The sequence below is a fragment of the Symphalangus syndactylus genome, chromosome 10 (genome assembly GCF_028878055.3).
Source record: "Symphalangus syndactylus isolate Jambi chromosome 10, NHGRI_mSymSyn1-v2.1_pri, whole genome shotgun sequence".
NCBI classification, from domain to species: Eukaryota; Metazoa; Chordata; class Mammalia; order Primates; family Hylobatidae; genus Symphalangus; species Symphalangus syndactylus.
Window position 1 is genome coordinate 10,590,448 of NC_072432.2, and position 19,954 is coordinate 10,610,401.

At 40.0% G+C, this 19,954-nt stretch overlaps 1 protein-coding gene and 1 pseudogene across 3 annotated transcripts in view; both read left to right on the forward strand.

The window, feature by feature from the left end:
- LOC129491834 (aldo-keto reductase family 1 member C4) overlaps window positions 1–19,954 on the forward strand; it is a 34,093-nt gene that overhangs the window by 2,474 nt on the left and 11,665 nt on the right. For 2 of the 3 annotated variants that reach the window (XM_055296400.2, XM_055296401.2), the window contains exons 2-5: window positions 1,437–1,604; window positions 10,061–10,177; window positions 17,621–17,698; window positions 18,139–18,261. In XM_055296400.2, coding sequence (XP_055152375.1) covers window positions 1,437–1,604; window positions 10,061–10,177; window positions 17,621–17,698; window positions 18,139–18,261 — 486 coding nt within the window. Of the gene's footprint in view, window positions 1–1,436; window positions 1,605–10,060; window positions 10,178–10,259; window positions 10,311–17,620; window positions 17,699–18,138; window positions 18,262–19,954 lie in introns of those variants that run through there. The other variant, XM_055296402.2, reaches the window with a different exon arrangement.
- On the forward strand, window positions 19,059–19,596 carry LOC129491839 (ADP-ribosylation factor-like protein 4A; annotated as a pseudogene).

The window sequence follows — 19,954 nt, forward strand, 5'->3', positions numbered from 1 at the left end:
CCTCCCGGCATCCACTACCACGCCCTGCTAATTTTTTATATTTTCAGTTGAGACAAGGTTTCACTGTGTTAGCCAGGATGGTTTCCATCTCCTGACCTTGTGATCCGCCCGCTTCGGCCTCCCAAAGTGCTGGGATTACAGGCGTGAGCCACCGCACCCGGCCCGGATTTTGTAGTGAGCCAAGATTGTCCCACTTTACACCAGCCTGGGTGACAGAGACTCTGTCTCAAATAATAATAACTCTTTATAAGTTGAGTCTTGTTAATTTTTCCAACAAATGACTGAATCTGAAGTTGTTGTTGGGAAACTCCATGCTAGTGATTAACTCGTAGCTGCCTGGGACTGAAGAGGTCCAGGGATACCCAATCTTTATTACTAACCAGGAAAGACTTAAGCAAATTGGGATGGGTTTATCACCCCACATACACAACCAACCCAAGACACGAGGATAATGTGATTTTTCTGAAGGTCAGTGCTGGTGCCTGAACTACTGATAGGGATGTGCTGGGAAGGGAAAAGCGTGGTTCCTTTAAATGATACAGAAGGCGGGAAGGGAAGTGCTGGTTAGAGGAGGACATGGTCCCTGGCTATGGCTCCACCTCCACGGACCTAGGTGAGGACAGGCATTTTTGTTTTCCTGCCCAAATGTTGCATTTCCCAAGACCACCCTGGCCTGCCATGCCCCCATCCTGTTCCTATAAAAACCCCAAATCCTAGTAGCAAGGCAGAGACAGAACCGGATGGACTTTGAGAGGAGCACATTGGCAGAGGAACACACAGGCAGCTGGACGTCCAGAGGAGCACATCAGCAGAGGAACACACGGGCGGCTAGACATCTAGAGAAATGCACCAAAAGGCACCAGCACGCCAGCGGGCCACCTACTGGCAGAAGCAGAATGACGCTGAGTTTGGCTTGGGCAGTCAGAAGACAGTCCAGGCTGCTGAGCAGCCGGACTTCAGGGGAAAACGTTCCTACTCCATCCCCTTCTGACTTCCCCCCAAGCTACCTCCACTCAGTGAAACCCTGCACTCATTCTGCAAGCCCAGGTGTGATCCGATACTTCTGGTACACCAAAGCAAGAACTCAGGATACAGAAAGCCCTCTGTCCTTGCGTTAAGGTAGAGGGGTCTAATTGAGCTGGTTAACACAAGCCTGTAGATGGCAAAACTTAAAGAACAAAACTAAAAGAGCACCCTGTAACACACGCCTGCTGGGGCTTCAGGAGCTGTAAACATCCACACCTAGACACTGTCAAGAGGTCAGAGCCCCACAACCTGCCCCCATCTGTATGCTCCCCCAGAGGTCTGAGCAGCAGAGCACTGAATAAGTGAGCCACACCCCCATCGCACACCCTGTGAGGACAAGGGAACTTTTCCTGTTTCACTACCTCTCAGGCACATTGATCACCAAATACTACCTTTCATTGCTCCCTCAGGTTCCGAGGAACAGAGCTGTGGAGGTCACCAAATTAGCGATAGAAGTTGGCTTCCGCCATATTGATTCTGCTCATGTATACGATAATGAGGAGCAAGTTGGACTGGCCATCCGAAGCAAGATTGCAGATGGCAGTGTGAAGAGAGAAGACATATTCTACACTTCAAAGGTACTGTGCCTATGATAGGCATATATGCACATGTATTTAATGGGATTGTGTGGAGATGACAATTCTATAACTGGTTCAGTAGTTGTGGGTGAATTGTGCTTATTAGTTCCAATTTATTCACATATTCATGTATTAAAATTAAAATAAAAGGCAGAGAATGATGATGCCTTTCTCATCATTGTTGTGTTCAAATTTACTACTTGAAAGTTACTTTAGGTTTTGAGCCTCAGCTCAGATCAGTATAATTTTTTTATGAATTCATCTTTTAATTTCAACAGGTTTGGGGGTACAGGTGGATTTTGGTTACACGAATCAATTCTATATTAGCGATTCTGAGATTTAAGTGAAGCTGTCAGGCGATCACTGGACATCGTACTTACTATGTAGGCTTTTATCCCTCACCTCACTCCCAACCTAACCCACACTGAGTCTTGAAAGTTCATTATATAATCTGTATGTCTACACATCCTCATAGCTTAGTTCCCACTTATAAGTGAGAATGTACAGTGTTTGGTTTTCCATTCCTGAATTACTTTACTTAGAATAATGGCCTCAAGCTCCAAGTTCCTGCAAAATATATTATTTCATTCCTTTTTATATATACACTATTCCATGATGTATGTATGTATGTATGTATATATATATATATATATATATATATACCACATTTTCATTATTCATGCATTGGTTGATGGGCACTTGGTTTCATATTTCTGCAATTGTGAATTGTACTGCTATAAACATGTGTGGGTATGTTTTTTTTTATATAATGACTTCTTTTCTTTTTGGTAGATACCAGTATTGGGATTGCTGAATCAAATGGTAGATCTACTTTAAGTTCTTTAAGGAATCTCCATACTGTTTTCCATAAAGATTATACTCATTTACATTCCTACCAGCAGTGTAAAAGTGTTCTCTTTTTACTACATTCATGCCAACTTCTACTGTCTTTTCAACTTTTTAATTATAACCATTCTTGCAGAAGGTGATATCTTATTGTGATTTTAATTTGTACTTCCCTGATTATTAGTTATGTTGAGCATTTTTTCATATGTTCATTGGCTGTTTGTATACTTCTTTTGAGAAATGTCTATTCATGTTATTTGCCCACTTTTCAACAGGGTTATTTGTTTTTATCTTGGTGACTTGAGTTCCTCGTAGATTCTGGATAATCAGTCCTTTGCTGGATGCATAGTTTGCAAAAAGTTTCTTCCATTCTGTAGGTTGTCTGTTTACTCGCATGATTATTTCTTTTGCTGTGCAGAATCTTTTTAGTTTAATTAGGTCCCATTTATTTTTGCTTTTTGTGCATTTGCATTTTGGGGTCTTAGAGATAAATTCTTTGCTGAGGCCAGTGTACAGGCCAATGTAAAGAAGAGTTTTTCCAATGTTGTCTTCTAGAATTTTTATGATTTCAGGTCTTAGATTTAAGTCTTTGATCCATCTTGTGTTGGTTTTTGTATAAGGTGAGAGATGGCTTCCAGTTTTATTCTTATACATGTGGCTTAACAGTTGTCCCAGCACCATTTATTGAATAGGGTTATTTTCCCTAATTTATGTTATTGTTTGCTTTGTCGAACAAAGATTAGTATTTGGCCTAATTTCTGGGTTCTGTATTCTGTTTCATTGATCTAAGTGCCTATTTTTTATACCAGTACCATGCTGTTTGTATAACTATAGTCATGTAGTATAATTTGAAGTCTGGTAACGTAATGCCTCCAGATTTCTTCTTTTTGCTTAGTATTGCCTTGGCTATTGAGGCCCTTTGTGGTTCCATATGAATTTAGAATATGGCCATTTTTATACTATTGATTCTTTCTATCCATAAGCATGGGTTGTGTTTCCATTTGTTTATGTATCATTTCTTTTTAGTAGTGTTTTGTATTTTTTTGTAGAGATCTTTCATCTCTTTGGTTAAGCATATTCCTAGGCATTTTATTTGCAGCTGCTGTAAATGGAATTCTTAATTTGACTCTTAGTATGGTTGTTGTTGGTGAATAGCAGTGCCACTAATTTCTGTAAAGTGATTTTGTAACCTGAGACTTTATTGAATTTGTTTGTCAGAGGAGCTTTTTGGATGAGGCTTTGGGGTTTTGTAGGTATATGATCTTATTACTGGCAAACAGCAATACTTTGGCTTATTCTTTTCCAATTTGGATGCTCTTTATTTTTTTTTACCTTGCCTGATTACTCTGGCTAGGACTTCCAGTACTATGTTTAATAGAAGTGGTAAAAATTGGGCATCCTTGTCTTGTTCCAGTTTTCAGGGGAATGCTTTCAATTTTTCTCCATTCAGTATGATGTTGGCTATGGATTTGTTATATATGCATTTTATTCCTAGTTTGTTGAGGGTTTTTATCATAAATGGATGTTGGATTTTATTAATTGCTTTTTTGCATCTATTGAAATGATCATATGGTTTTGGTTTTTAATTCTCTTTGTGTGATATATCATATTTATTGGCTTGTGTATATTATAACATCCCTGCACCTATGGGATGAAACCCACTTGATCATGATATATTTTTGATGTGCTGATGGATTTGGTTAGCTAGTATTTTCTTGAGGATTTTTGCATCTGTGTTCATCAGGGAGATTGGTCTATAGTTTTTTCTTTTTTTTTTTTTTGTTATGTCCTTTCCTGGTATTGGTATTAGGTAATACTGGCTTCATAGAATAATTTAGGCAGGATTCCCTCTTTCTCTGTATTTTTGAATAGTTTCAGTAGGATTGGTACCAATTCTTTGAACATCTGGTAGAATTCAGCTGTGAATATACCTGAACCTGGACTTTTTTGTTGGCTATTCTTTATTGCTGATTCAATCTTGCTGCTTGTTGTTGGTCTTTTCTGGGTTTCTATTTCTCCCTGATTTAATCTAGGAAGGTTGTATGTTTCCAGGAATTTATCCATTTACTCTAGATTTTCTAGTTTGTGCACATGAAGGTGTCCTTAGTTATCTCAAATGATTGTTTTGTATTTCTGTGCTATCATTTATAATGTGTCCAGTTTCATTTTTAATTGAGTGCTTATTTTGATCTGCTCTCTTCCTTTCTTGGTTAATCTCACTAACAGTCTCAATTTTCATCTTTTCAAAGAACCAGCTTTTAGTTTCATTGATCTTTTGTGATTTTTTAATTTCAATTCATTTAGTCCTGCTCTGATAGTCATTATTTCTATTCTTCTGCTAGCTTTGGGTTTAGTTTCTTCCTGTTTCTCTAGTTTATAGAGGTGTGACATTAGATTGTCAATTTGTGCTATTTCAGACTTCTTGATGTAGGCATTTAATGTTATGAACTTTCCTCTTAGCACTGCTTTTGCTGTATCCCAGAGGTTTTGATAACTGTGTCACTATTATCATTTATTTCAAAAAATTACATATCATTTTTATTTTATTGTTAACCCAAAAACATTCAAGAACAGATTACTTAATTTCCATGTATTTTTGTGGTTTTGAGGGTTCCTTTCAGAGTTGATTTCTAGTTTTATTCCACTTAGTTCTGAGAAGATACTTGATATAATTTGGATTTTCTTAAATTTATTGAGACTTGTTTTGTGGCCTATCATATGGTCTATCTTGGAGAATGTTCTATGTGCTAATGAGAAGAATGGATATTCTGCAGTTGGTGGGTAGAATGTTCCATAAACATCTGTTAAGTCCATTTTTTAAGAGTACAATTAAATCCATTGTTTGTTGATTTTCTGTCTCAATTATTTGACTAGTGCTGTACAGTAGAGTATTGGGTCCCCCACTATTATTGTGTTGCTACCTTATGTATTAGGTCTGGTAGTAATAGTTTTATAAATCTGGGAGCTCCAGTGTTAGGTGCATATAAATTCAAGATTGTAATATCTTCTTGTTGGATTGATTCCTTTGTCATTATATAATGGCCTTGTCTTTTTTTATTATTTTTGCTTTAAAGTCTATTTTGTCTGATATAAGAATAGCAACTGATGCCCACTTTTGGTTTCCATTTGCATGGAATCTCTTTTTTCACCCTTTTACCTTGAGTTTATACAAATCCTGATGTGTTAGCTGAGTTTCTTGAAGACAGAAGGTATTTGGTTTGTGGTTTATTATCTATTCTGCCATTCTGTATCTTCTAAGTGGAGCACTTAGGCCACTTATGTTCAATATTAGTATTGAGATGTGAGACACTTCTATTTACCATTTTAGTTGTTATATACTTTGGTTTTTTGTTGTTGTGTTATTAATAGGCTTCGTGAGTTTTGTGCTTTCAGGAGGTTCTATTGTGGTGCATAATGAGGCCTTTGTTTCCGGATTATAACTCCTTATAGAATTTCTTGTAGTGCTGGTTTGATAGTGGCAAATTCCTTCAGCATTTGTCTGAAAATCCCTTTATTTCTCCTTCATTTACGAAATGTAGTTTTGCTGGATACAAAATTTGATAATTGTTTTGTTTAAGGGGGCTAAAGATAGGACCTCAATCCCTTCTAGCTTGTAGGGTTTCTGCTGAGAAGCCTCCTGTTAGTCTGATAGATTTTTCTTTATAAGTTACTTGATGCTTCTGTCTTACAGCTTTTAGAATTATTTCCTTCATATTGACTTTGGATAGCCTCATGACCTTGTGCCTTGGTGGTGATATTTTTGCAATGAATTTCCCAGGGGTTGTTTGAGCTTCTTGTATTTGGATATCTAAATCTCTAGCTAGGCCAGGAAAGTTTTCCTCAATTATTCTCTCAGTTAAATTTTCCAAATTTTTAGACTTTTCTTCTCCCTCAGGAAAACTAATTATTCTTAGGTTTGGCTATTTTACAAAACTCCCTATTTTGTGGAGATTTTGTTCACTTCTTTTGATTCTTTATCATTGTCTTATTGTGTTAATTCAGAAGCCGCCTCGTTGAGCTCTAAAATTCTTTTCTCTACTTGTTCTATTGTTGAAACCTTCCACTGCATTTTGTATTTCACTAAATGTGCCTTTCATTTCCAGAAACTCTGATTTTGTGTGTGTGTGTGTGTGTGTGTGTGTGAGACAGAGAGATAGCTATCTCCCTGGAAAATTTTTCATTCATATCCTGAATTTTTAAATTTCTTTAGGTTGATTTTCACTTTACTATGGTATCTCCTCGAGTAGCTTACTAATGAACCTTCTGAATTCATAAACTGTTATTTCAAAGATTTTATCTTGGTTTGGATCCATTGCTGGGGAGCCAGTGTGATGTTTTGGGAGTATTTTGGGTGACCCCTGGGTTTTGGGTGACAAAATAATGTTTTGTCATATTACCATGATTACTTTTCTGGTTTACCATTTTGATAGACTATTTATTCTAATTGTTCTTGAATTTATTTGCATTTTTTTCTCTTTTAAGGATCTGACTGTAATGTTTATACTTTATAATAGCCTAATTTGATCCTTAGTGCTATTAGATGTGAATACTATTATGAGTTCTTTGGTTATATGGAGTCTTTGTATCATGGCTTCCTCAGATGCTGGGCGTAGTATCTACATACTCAGCATGTGGGCAGGTTCACTGTCTCCTATGGGATTGGAATGGCAGTGGTCTCTTGAAAGCTCATCTCATTCTCCTGTTGTGTACATTTTTTATTTATTCAATTTTCCCAGTATTTTATATTAAATTTATTTATCGAGTATTCCCAACCAAGGATATCATCCCAGGCCAGTAGAGATTGTATCTCTGGATAGGAAACATTTGTAGCCAAAGAAGGTTGCTAAATGCAGTACCCAATGGTGGGCGGAGGTCCCAGCCTTGATGAAGATAGTAGAGAGAGCTCACAATTGGACTCAGTATCTTATCAGGGTGAAGGGTGGGAGCTACCTCAGCTCAACTGCCAGGCTAACAGGAAAGCTATCCACCTCCCAGCCTCTCTTTTATCCCAGTGTTCTGGATATTGAGATCAGACAGGCACCACTTTTCATCTGTAGGAATGCTGATGTTCCAAGTAGGGAGAAATCATGACTGCCTTTCATGCAAGTCCAAACCTGGGAAGTGCTCCTCCTGTGGTGATGCAGTCATGCTGAGATGTTCCAGGAAGGCTAGCTGTAGGTGACCAATGCTGAACTCCTTTGGGAGAGGCCTTAGGTATGTCTGCAGTGATGGACAAGTAGGGAAAGACCTCTTCTCTAAGAACTTTCATGAGCACCAAGGCTGCTTGACTGTTATGGGTAGAGGTTTAGACTTTCTCTACTGAACCCAGCATGGCAATTGTGTCTCTGCTGAAAGAAACTTTCCACCTATGGAAAGATGTGGGACTCAAGGCCTGCTCTCTGGATTGCTTTGTCCCACGGAATGTTCCCTTGATGTGATGCTCTCCCCCTTACCCTGAGAGTAGGAGTTCCTGAGAGCCAGACTACAGTGATTGATTTTTATTGCTATTCTGGGTCTAGCCACCCAGTGGTGGGATTGCCTCACTCTGGGCTAGTGCTGGTGAATATCTGCAAGGGATTCAGTTATGTGACCTGTTTTCAAGTCTCCCAGAAGTGGGTACCAGCTCCAGCTGTCATGGGGGAGGCAGGGAAGTGACATAGATTCTGTGAGATGCCTTGATTATAGATAGCCCTGGTGTGCTGGCTTTCTCAAATGTTGGTTATAATAGTAGTAAACTTGTCCCATGGACACACTCAGGACTTCTGGCTAGCCAGGTAGTTGCAGGCAATAGTGGTAGCTGAGATCATGCACAAGTTTTCTCCTACCTGGGTGCAGTGTTACTCTACCTGAATATTCTGTGATGGACTGTGTTGGTTGCAAGAGATGGCACTTGCAAAAGAGCACCAGCTGTGGTAGTAGCAGTGAGATTTGAACTTGCCTTATGTTGCCCTGGGGAGGTATTCTGGTTTCTCAGGTGATGGGCAGGGCCATAAATTTCCTAAAAATTTATTGTGTGTTAAGCTACCAGGGTGGGTGGAGGGGCACAACCAAGTTTGGTCAGGGTTAGGCAGGTTTGCACTCTTTCTGGAGACTAGCTTCAGCTGCTGTGAGGGTCAGGGGATGGTGCTCAGACCACTGGGGTAATGTTCCAAAGGGGATCATAACTGCCTTTGCTGCACAAAAGTGTTCACACAGGGAGTAGGGAGTAGCAAGTGGCAGTAAGCCTCACTGAGATCACCTGCAGTTGGCAAGGCAGATCTGTCCCACGGTGCTCTGCTAAGAGCACTGGACTAAGTTCCAAGCAGCCTGTGCTCAAAACTCAGACTTGCCATGGGCCATAAGCTTTTCCTGTGGTGATAGCAACTTTGGCTTTCAAGCTATGCCCCTCCCCATCCACCTGCAAAGCCAGGTGCCAGGCTTCTGCATTTGTCTGCAGCATACTTCCTGCTTTCCCCTGGGGTTCTGGCCAAAGGAGCTCATTCCCACTTAATATTAATATCATGAAATTCAGTTAGGAGCTTCTTTTGATCTGGACATGTGCCTGAACTCCCCAAGTTCAGGTTGGCTGACTTCGCTGATATCCCCTGTGAGATAAAATAAGAAATAGCTTCCCTCAGTCCATGTTGGAGATTGGTAATACCTTTGTGGCACTTGTCACTGCTGCTTCTACTTTATTTCTCACCTGTCCCTAAATCAGCTTTGGGCCTGGGTAGGGTTAAGGCCTTACCCATGGCCTGAATTCTCGGATTCCCTAGTGGGGAAGGGTATTCTGGAGGCAGTTTCTCCCCTTCTCACACTCTGGGCACTTACAGTTTTTCATTTGTCTCACAGTGTTGGCTGTAGCCTGCCACTTCTTTCAAAGGATCTGTGAATTCTTTCAGTTTTCCTATTAAGTTCCTGCATTGCTTCTTGGAAAAAAGTTTGCAGTGTGAATCTCTATACACTATTCTGTCTTTCCAAGTGAGAGAGGCATGCTAACACTGCCTCCAATCCACAATCTTGGGAACAAAAAACTTAGACCAGGATGGTTTAACATAGACTATGGATTCATAGAGACCTATAATCATATTTTAGTTTTTCTTATGTCTGGGATGACTTTCTTCAATATCTTATTCTGAATCTCAATTGTCCTTTTCACTGAAGAGTGTGGGAGGCAGGGAGATGCAATATAAGAGATGTTATGAGTATGAAACAACAGATAACAAAAGTTTCTTGAATGATGCTCAACACATGTCAGCATGTAAAAACTTTTTGCTCTTCAGTTTCTAAACAGGAATGATTATTCTTGCCCATCGGGTTCAACGGATGAGAAAGTTAGACTATTCAAATACTTATAATTTCTCTCAAACACAATTCAGATAATCAGAATTACTTGATATCAATTTTTACCTATTGAAAATTTTAATCCCATTGTTCAACAGTTGTACTAACTACATATGCAATATATAGTAGCTTTCATATGGGTAGCTAATGTCAAAATAAAACAAAGGGAATTTTTGCCAGAGGTCATCTGTTTGGAACGGTGAAAAACGTCTAAATATTAGGTGAAGCAAACTAATAAAACTAGCTCATGTTTTTATTCAACATAAATCCTTTATTTTACCATGCAGCTTTGGTGCACTTTCTTTCGACCACAGATGGTCCAACCAGCCTTGGAAAGCTCACTGAAAAAACTTCAACTGGACTATGTTGACCTCTATCTTCTTCATTTCCCATTGGCTCTCAAGGTAGGGAATTTGTGAGATCAAACTTCTCTTCTGTTCTCAGCATGACCATCCTTTATGACGGTTGAATTGAGCTTCTTCTAAGGAGGGTGTAGGTATTATTACATGGGAGAAGAGTCCTAAGTATAACACCTAAGCCATTTTATTGAAGAGTAAAACCTTCCTTCTGTAATGTATGATGACAACAGAAGACAGTACATCAACCTCAAAGCCTCTACTTCAAAAACTCAAGAAAATAACAATAGCCACCTTCAAGGCTCTGTCTTAATTGGGGTTCCTGAGTCCATCTCTTAGGATGTCCACAGAGACAGAGATCCATGCAGCTGTGGTACCCCAAAAAACTACTGCACATGTGGTGCACAGTGAGTTTCCATTATCTTTCCTCATTTTAAGCTGAAGTAGATTTGGTGGAATTCACTCTGGGTGAGTCTTAAAAAGGAAACCATAATAGGACCTGAGAATCCTTGCCTTTTTCACTAAGGCCTGTTTCACCATGGAGTTTGTAGCTTTGCTTAGTCATAAATTTCGTTTGTGTATAACTTTTAAATTTATAGAAAACAACTCAGGCTAGTTTCTTTAAAAAAGATTTTAGGAGCCAAGATGGCCGAATAGGAACAGCTCCGATCTACAGCTCCCAGCGTGAGTGACACAGAAGACGGGTGATTTCTGCATTTCCGCTTGAGGTACCGGGTTCATCTCACTAGGGAGTGCCAAACAGTGGGTGCAGGACAGCCTGTGCAGCGCACTGTGCATGAGCCAAAGCAGGGCGAGACATTGCCTCACTCAGGAAGTGCAAGGGGTCAGGGAGTTCCCTTTCCTAGTCAAAGAAAGGGGTAACAGACGGCACCTGGAAAATCGGGTCAGTCCCACCCTAATACTGTGCTTTTCCAATGGGCTTGGAAAATGGCACACCAGGAGATTGTGTCCCACACATGGCTCGGAGGGCCCTATGCCCATGGAGTCTCACTGATTGCTAGCACAGCAGTCTGAGATCAAACTGCAAGGTGGCAGTGAGGCTGGGGGAGGGGCACCCACCATTGCCCAGGCTTGCTTAGGTAAACAAAGCAGCCAGGAAGCTCGAACTGGGTGGAGCCCACCACAGCTCAAGGAGGCCTGCCTGTCTTTGTAGGCTCCACCTCTGGGGGCAGGGCACAGACAAACAAAAATTCAGCAGGAACCTCTGCAGACTTAAATGTCCCTGTCTGACAGCTTTGAAGAGAGTAGTGGTTCTCCCAGCACGCAGCTGGAGATCTGAGAACGGACAGACTGCCTCCTCAAGTGGGTCCCTGACCCCCGAGCAGCCTAACTGGGAGGCACCCCCCCAGTAGGGACAGACTGACACCTCACTCGGCCAGGTACTCCTCTGAGACAAAACTTCCAGAGGAACTATCAGACAGCTGAATTTGTGGTCTCATGAAAATCCGCTCTTCTGCAGCCACTGCTGCTGACACCCAGCCAATCAGGGTGTGGAGTGGACCTCTAGCAAACTCCAACAGACCTGCAGCTGAGGATCTTGTCTGGTAGAAGGAAAACTAACAAACAGAAAGGACATCCACACCAAAAACCCATCTGTACATCACCATCATCAAAGGCCAAAAATAGATAAAACCACAAAGATGGGGAAAAAACAGAGCAGAAAAACTGGAAACTCTAAAAAGCAGAGTACCTCTCCTCCTCCAAAGGAACGCAGTTCCTCACCAGCAACAGAACAAAGCTGGATGGAGAATGACTTTGACGATTTGAGAGAAGAAGGCTTCAGATAATCAAACTACTCCGAGCTACGGGAGGAAATTCAAAACAATAGCAAAGAAGTTAAAAACTTTGAAAAAAAAACGAGACAAATGGACAACTAGAATAACCAATGCAGAGAAGGGCTTAAAGGAGCTGATGGAGCTGAAAGCCAAGTTTCGAGAGCTACACGAAGATTGCAGAAGCCTCAGTAGCTGATGCAATCAACTGGAAGAAAGGGTATCAGTGATGGAAGATGAAATGAATGAAATGAAGGGAGAAGGGAAGCTTAGAGAAAAAAGAATAAAAAGAAACAAACAAAGCCTGCAAGAAATTTGGGACTATGTGAAAAGACAAAACCTATGTCTGATTCGTGTACCTGAAAATGATGGAGAGAATGGAACCAAGTTGGAAAACACTCTGTAAGATATTATCCAGGAGAAATTCCCCAATCTAGCAAGGCAGGCCAACATTCAGATTCAGGAAATACATAGAATGCCACAAAGATACTCCTCGAGAAGTGCAACTCCAAGACACATAATTGTCAGATTCACCAAAGTTGAAATGAAGGAAAAAATGTTAAGGGCGGCCAGAGAGAAAGGTCGGGTTACCCACAAAGGGAAGCCCATCAGACTAACAGCTGATCTCTCTGCAGAAACTCTACAAGCCAGAAGAGAGTGGGGGCCGATATTCAACATTCTTAAAGGAAAGAATTTTGAACCCAGAATTTCATATCCAGCCTAACTAAGCTTCATAAATGAAGGAGAAATAAAATACTTTACAGACAAGCAAATGCTGAGTGATTTTCTCACCACCAGGCCTGCCCTAAAAGAGCTCCTGAAGGAAGCAATAAACATGGACAGGAACAACTAGTACCAGTCACTGCAAAAACATGCCAAATTGTAAAGACCATTAGACTAGGAAGAAACTGCATCAACTAACGGGCAAAATAACCAACTAACGTCATAATGACAGGATCACACTCACACATAACAACATTAACTTTAAATGTAAATGGGCTAAATGCTCCAATTAAAAGACACAGACTGGCAAGTTGGATAAGGAGTCAAGACCCATCAGTGTGCTGTATTCAGGAAACCCATCTCACATGCAGAGACACACATAGACTCAAAATAAAGGGATGGAGGAAGATCTATCAAGCAAATGGAAAACAAAAAAAGGCAGGGGTTGCAATCCTAGTCTCTGATAAAATAGACTTTAAACCAACAAAGATCAAAAGAGACAAAGAAGGCCATTACATAATGGTAAAGGGATCAATTCAACAAGAAGAGCTAACTATCTTAAATATATATGCACCCAATACAGGAGCACCCAGATTCATAAAGCAAGTCCTGAGTGATGTAAAAAGGGACTTAAACTCCCACACAATAATAATGGGAGATTTTTAACACCCCACTGTCAACATTAGACAGATCAACAAGACAGAAAGTTAACAAGGATACCCAGGAATTGAACTCAGCTCTGCACAAAGTGGACCTAATAGACATCTACAGAACTCTCCACCCCAAATCAACAGAATATATATTTTTTTCAGCACCACACCATACCTATTCCAAAATTGACCACATAGTAGGAAGTAAAGCTCTCCTCAGCAAATGTAAAAGAACAGAAATTATAACAAACTGTCTCTCAGACCACAGTGCAATCAAACTAGAACTCAGGATTAAGAAACACACTCAACACCGCTCAACTACATGGAAACTGAACAACCTGCTCCTGAATGACTACTGGGTACATAACGAAATGAAGGCAGAAATAAAGATGTTCTTTGAAACCAACGAGAACAAAGACACAACATACCAAAATCTCTGGGACACATTCAAAGCAGTGTGTAGAGGGAAATTTATAGCACTAAATGCCCACAAGAGAAAGCAGGAAAGATCCAAAATTGACACCCTAACATCACAATTGAAAGAACTAGAAAAGCAAGAGCAAACACATTCAAAAGCTAGCAGAAGGCTAGAAATAACTAAAATCAGAGGAGAACTGAAGGAAATAGAGACACAAAAAACCCTTCAAAAAATTAATGAATCCAGGGCTGGTTTTCTGAAAAAATCAACAAAATTAATAGACTGCTAGCAAGACTAATAAAGAAGAAAAGAGAGAAGAATCAAATAGATGCAATAAAAAATGAAAAAGGGGATATCACCACCAAGCCCACAGAAATACAATCTACCATCAGAGAATACTACAAACACCTCTATGCAAATAAACTAGAAAATCTAGAAGAAATGGATAAATTCCTCAACAAATACACCCTCCCAAGACTAAACCAGGAAGAAGTTGAAACTCAGAATAGACCAATAACAGGCTCTGAAATTGTGGCAATAATCAATAGCTTACCAACCAAAAAGAGTCCAGGACCTGATGGATTCACAGCCAAATTCTACCAGAGGTACAAGGAGGAACTGGTACCATTCCTTCTGAAACTATTCCAATCGATAGAAAAAGAGGGAATCCTCCCTAACACATTTTATGAGGCCAGCATCGTCCTGATACCAAAGCCTGGCAGAGACATAACCAAAAAAGAGAATTTCAGACCAATATCCTTGATGAACATTGATGCAAACATCCTCAATAAAATACTGGCAAACTGAATCCAGCAGAACATCAAAAAGCTTATCCACCATGATCAAGTGGGCTTCATCCCTGGGATGCAAGGCTGGTTCAACATATGCAAATCAATAAATGTAATCCAGTATATAAACAGAACCAAAGACAAAAACCACATGATTATCTCGATAGATGCAGAAAAGGCCTTTGACAAAATTCAACAACCCTTCATGCTAAAAACTCTCAATAAATTAGGTATTGATGGGATGTATCTCAAAATAATAAGAGCTATCTATGACAAGCCCACAGCCAATATCATACTGAATGGGCAAAAACTGGAAGCATTCCCTTTGAAAACTGGCACAAGACAGGGATGCCCTCTCTCACCACTCCTATTCAACATAGTGCTGGAAGTTCTGGCCAGGGCAATCAGGCAGGAGAAGGAAATAAAGGGTATTCAATTAGGAAAAGAGGAAGTCAAATTGTCCCTGTTTGCAGATGACATGATTGTATACCTAGAAAACCCCATCGTCTCAGCCCAAAATCTCCTTCAGCTGATTAGCAACTTCAGCAAAGTCTCAGGATACAAAATCAATGTACAAAAATCACAAGCATTCTTGTATATCAATCATAGACAAACAGAGAGCCAAATCATGAGTGCACTCCCATTCACAATTGCTTCAAAGAGAATAAAATACCTAGGAATCCAACTTACAAGGGATGTGAAGGACCTCTTCAAGGAGAACTACAAACCACTGCTCAATGCAATAAAAGAGGATACAAACAAATGGAAGAACATTCCATGCTCATGGGTTGGAAGAATCAATATCGTCAAAATGGCCATACTGCCCAAGGTAATTTATAGATTCAATGGCATCCCCATCAAGCTACCAATGACTTTCTTCACAGAATTGGAAAAAACTACTTTAAAGTTCATATGGAACCAAAAAAGAGCCTGCATCACCAAGTCAATCCTAAGCCAAAAGAACAAAGCTGGAGGCATCACGCTACCTGACTTCAAAATATACTACAAGGCTACAGTAACCAAAACAGCATGGTACTGGTACCAAAACAGAGACATAGATCAATGGAACAGAACAGAGCCCTCAGAAATAATGCCGCATATCTACAACTATCTGATCTTTGACAAACCTGACAAAAACAAGCAATGGAGAAAGGATTCCTATTTAATAAATGGTGCTGGGAAAACTGGCTAGCCATATGTAGAAAGCGGAAACTGGATCCCTTCCTTACACCTTATACAAAAATTAATTCAAGATGGATTAAAGACTTACATGTTAGACCTAAAACCATAAAAACCCTAGAAGAAAACCTAGGCAATACCATTCAGGACATAGGCGTGGGCAAGGACTTCATGTCTAAAACACCAAAAGCAATGGCAACAAAAGCCAAAATTGACAAATGGGATCTAATTAAACTAAAGAGCTTCTGCACAGCAAAAGAAACTACCATCTGAGTGAACAGGAAACCTACAGAATGGGAGAAAATTTTTGCAACCTACTCATCTGACAAAGGGCTAATATCCAGAATCTACAATGAACTCAAACAAATTTACAAGAATAAAACAAACAACCCCATCAAAAAGTGGGCAAAGGACATGAACAGACACATCTCAAAAGAAGACATTTATGCAGCCAAAAAACACATGAAAAAATGCTCATCATCACTGGCCATCAGAGAAATGCAAATCAAAACCACAATGAGATACCATATCTCACACCAGTTAGAATGGCCATCATTTAACAAGTCAGGAAACAACAGGTTCTGGAGAGGCCGTGGAGAAATAGGAACACTTTTACACTGTTGGTGGGACTGTAAACTAGTTCAACCATTGTGGAAGTCAGTGTGGTGATTCCTCAGGGATCTAGACCTAGAAATACCATTTGACCCAGCCATCCCATTACTGGGTATATACCCAAGGGACTATAAATCATGCTGCTATAAAGACACATGCATACGTATGTTTATTGTGGCACTATTCACAATAGCAAAGACTTGGAACCAACCCAAATGTCCAACAACAATAGACTGGATTAGGAAAATGTGGCACCTATACACCATGGAATACTATGCAGCCATAAAAAATGATGAGTTCATGTCCTTTGTAGGGACATGGATGAAACTGGAAAACATCATTCTCAGTAAACTATCGCAAGGACAAAAAACCAAACACCGCATGTTCTCACTCACAGGTGGGAATTGAACAATGAGAACTCATGGACACAGGAAGGGGAACATCACACTCTGGGGACTGTTGTGGGTTGGGGGGAGGGGGGAGGGACAGCATTAGGAGATATACCTAATGCTAAATGACGAGTTAATGGGTGCAGCAAACCAACACGGCACATGGATACATATGTAACAAACCTGCACATTGTGCACAGGTACCCTAAATCCTAAAGTATAATAATAAAATAAAATAAAATAAATTAAATAAAAAAGAGTTTATTGCGTGATGCAAATGGGTAGTCACTGCCATGAATACATTTAAAGATTTGACACAGACTCTAAAAATGTGGCCTTTTCTCCATAATTATCTGTGAACTCCAAGAGGTTTTCTGGATTTTTGTCCCAGCCTTTTTGATTGTTGGCAATGACAGCTTTGAGGCAGCTCAATGCTCATGGTGATTAACATACAAGAGCCTCCGTGGGTCTAACAACTTTCAAATTAATATTGAAAAGAACTTCCATTTGAACATGTTTAGTTTATGATCCTGCTCATGGACTATCAAGTCTTCAGGGGCATAAGGAACTCTTATTGTATCACCTGGATCAAGAATACAATCCCTTATTGCTGGGTATCAAGGGCTGTTTGAGTCAAAGAGAGGCATTTCCCCAGAGAAAATTATAGGATCAGACAAAAGTAACAAAAGTCGACTCTGAAACCCCATTAAAACCTGTAAAATGGTTATTAATATATATAATGGAAGTAGGAGATTAAAGTAAGCCTGTCTCCTAAAGACGTTCCTTAAAACTCCGTACGTGAAACACTTGGCCCACATCACTTTCTAGAACATTGCAGCACCTACCTCACGGTGGATTATTATCCTAAAACGTACATGGGAGCATGCCTATGGGTGGAGAAGTTAAATTGTGACATTAAAATGACTGCTTCTACTTCAGCCAGGTGAGACGCTACTACCAAAAGATGAAAATGGAAAAGTAATATTCGACACAGTGGATCTCTGTGCCACATGGGAGGTGAGTGCTTGGAGGACAGAGTACAGAAAAGGAAGACAAGAAGAGGTAAACCTGTTCCCCAGCTTTCATATGCAACAATGGAATATGCACCACTGGAACTGGAAATTAAGTAGCTTGACAAAGGAAGTTTTGCTGAGTGGTAGGGAAGAACACATGACTGAAATAGAATAGCGGGAAATGAAGGAGATAAACTGGGGACAAGGAAGACAGGTATTCCTCCCCCTCCATGTACATTTATCTCTCCAGCTTCCTAAAGAGGATACACAAATTCTTCTTGCTGTCACTATCCTTTTGTTATCTGTTGTAATTTTTTCTCTTGAGAATCACTGCTATTTTCATTGTCATATCTTAACAGTTGTTGCTTTAACAATTCTGTCTTGCGTTTATCATAATCTGCAGCCAACTGCACAAATAATTCCTCATAATCCCTTTCTCCCCAGGTCATGGAGAAGTGTAAGGATGCAGGATTGGCCAAGTCCATCGGGGTGTCAAACTTCAACCGCAGGCAGCTGGAGATGATCCTCAACAAGCCAGGGCTCAAGTACAAGCCTGTCTGCAACCAGGTGAGCGCCCTCAGCCTCCTCTCCTTTGTCTTCTCAATGTCCATCTTCCTGTCCTACTGCCTGGCTTCCATTTGTTCTGTTCCACTTTCACTTGTGAAACAGAAGATTCTAGAAAGCAAAACATCTGTCTAGAAGAAAATGGAAGACCCTTAATTGCACCTCTCCTTGGAGAAGTCTTAGTGAAAATGGTACAGAGACCTTCATGCTAAATTGTGTGTAATATTTTTGGGGGAGGTAAATTTCATCAAGGGGGACTGAAATGGTTAATCAGAGCTCAGGGAGAAGGTGGACTTATCTCTAAGGTATGAAAGACCACCAGAGAGTGGATTGGTAAAGATGATTTGGAGTATAATGTGTATAATTATAGAGGCCATAAAAACATGGGATGAGCAATAAATCAGGAGAGAGTGAGAATAAGAAGATAGGTACTACGGGTTTAAATAGGGTTTCGATGTCTGAATGCTTTTTCTTGGCATCTCTGTTTTCATAGTTCTTAAGCAGGTACTAAAAATTAACTAGAAACAATGAAAGTCATCCAGGTTAGGGAGAGGAAGTCACCCGTTTATGAGAGCTGCTTGAGAGATAAGCTGAATGGACGTGGCGTGCTACCCCCACCCCCGCCTTGTGTAGAAAAGCCTGCCAATGTTGCCTCATTTAGACCCAAACTCCAAAACGGGAGTCTTATAGCTGGACCACCTAGGAAGAGAGGTTCTAAAGCACAAAAAAGAAAGCATTTCATTTTGGGACACTTATTTGCAGCTGGAAATGGGGGAATGGGCTAACTTGGCTAAACTACTATCTTGTCCATCCTGCCTTCATTTCAGTCCTTCCACATTGCTATTTGGTGTTTGGACTGTGCTGGAAGAACTGTTTTATACAGGCTGCTATTCAATAAATTTGTAAATACCATACCCACCGAAGGATTTAACACTGAAAAGATTAAGGTAACTTTGGAAAATTCTAAAAGTCACTTTTCACTCCTGAGATGTAGGTGGTCAGGAGAAATGAGGAACACTGTAGAAGCCATATGCAAGATGCACAGATGGCATCGTGTTTGTTGTGGACTGTTGATGTTGACAGGATGGAAGAAGTCAAAACTGAACTTTATAAAATAGGGTATAAGAAAACAAAGATGTCCCTGTACTTACAGGTGCTAAGAAACTAGACTTGAAGAACTTGTCTCTCTCAGAAATTGAGAAATCGTTAGCAATGGTTGAACTGAGCTCATCAACTCCTTGGCATTTGCAGCCTACCTGTGCAATCGTAGGACATGAAATAAAGGAAGGACTTGAGAAACTCCATGATGTGATAATGAAAAGAAAAATATTGCAGTAATATAAAAAGATGAATATGATACCTTTTCTATATATGTGGAATAGATTTTCTCTGGTCTGATTTTGACAAATGCAAGACTGTCTACAGCCTAGTTTTCCTGTATGCCCTCCTGGGTGCTATCAAACCTTCATTTCATTGAACAATCAGATGCCCAACTCTGTGGCTTTGTGGAAGATGAGTAAATGCAGTAATGCTTGAAATGGTCTCTTCTCCCTAGCCCACAAATATTTTGGTACTATCATTTTGGGAAGTCAAGCAAGTATAATAAATTAACCAGAACACAATTGCGGAAATTTGATGCAAAGTTAGTGAAATAAAACTTTAAAGAGTGAAAAAAAGAAAGTTAACTATTTATGGA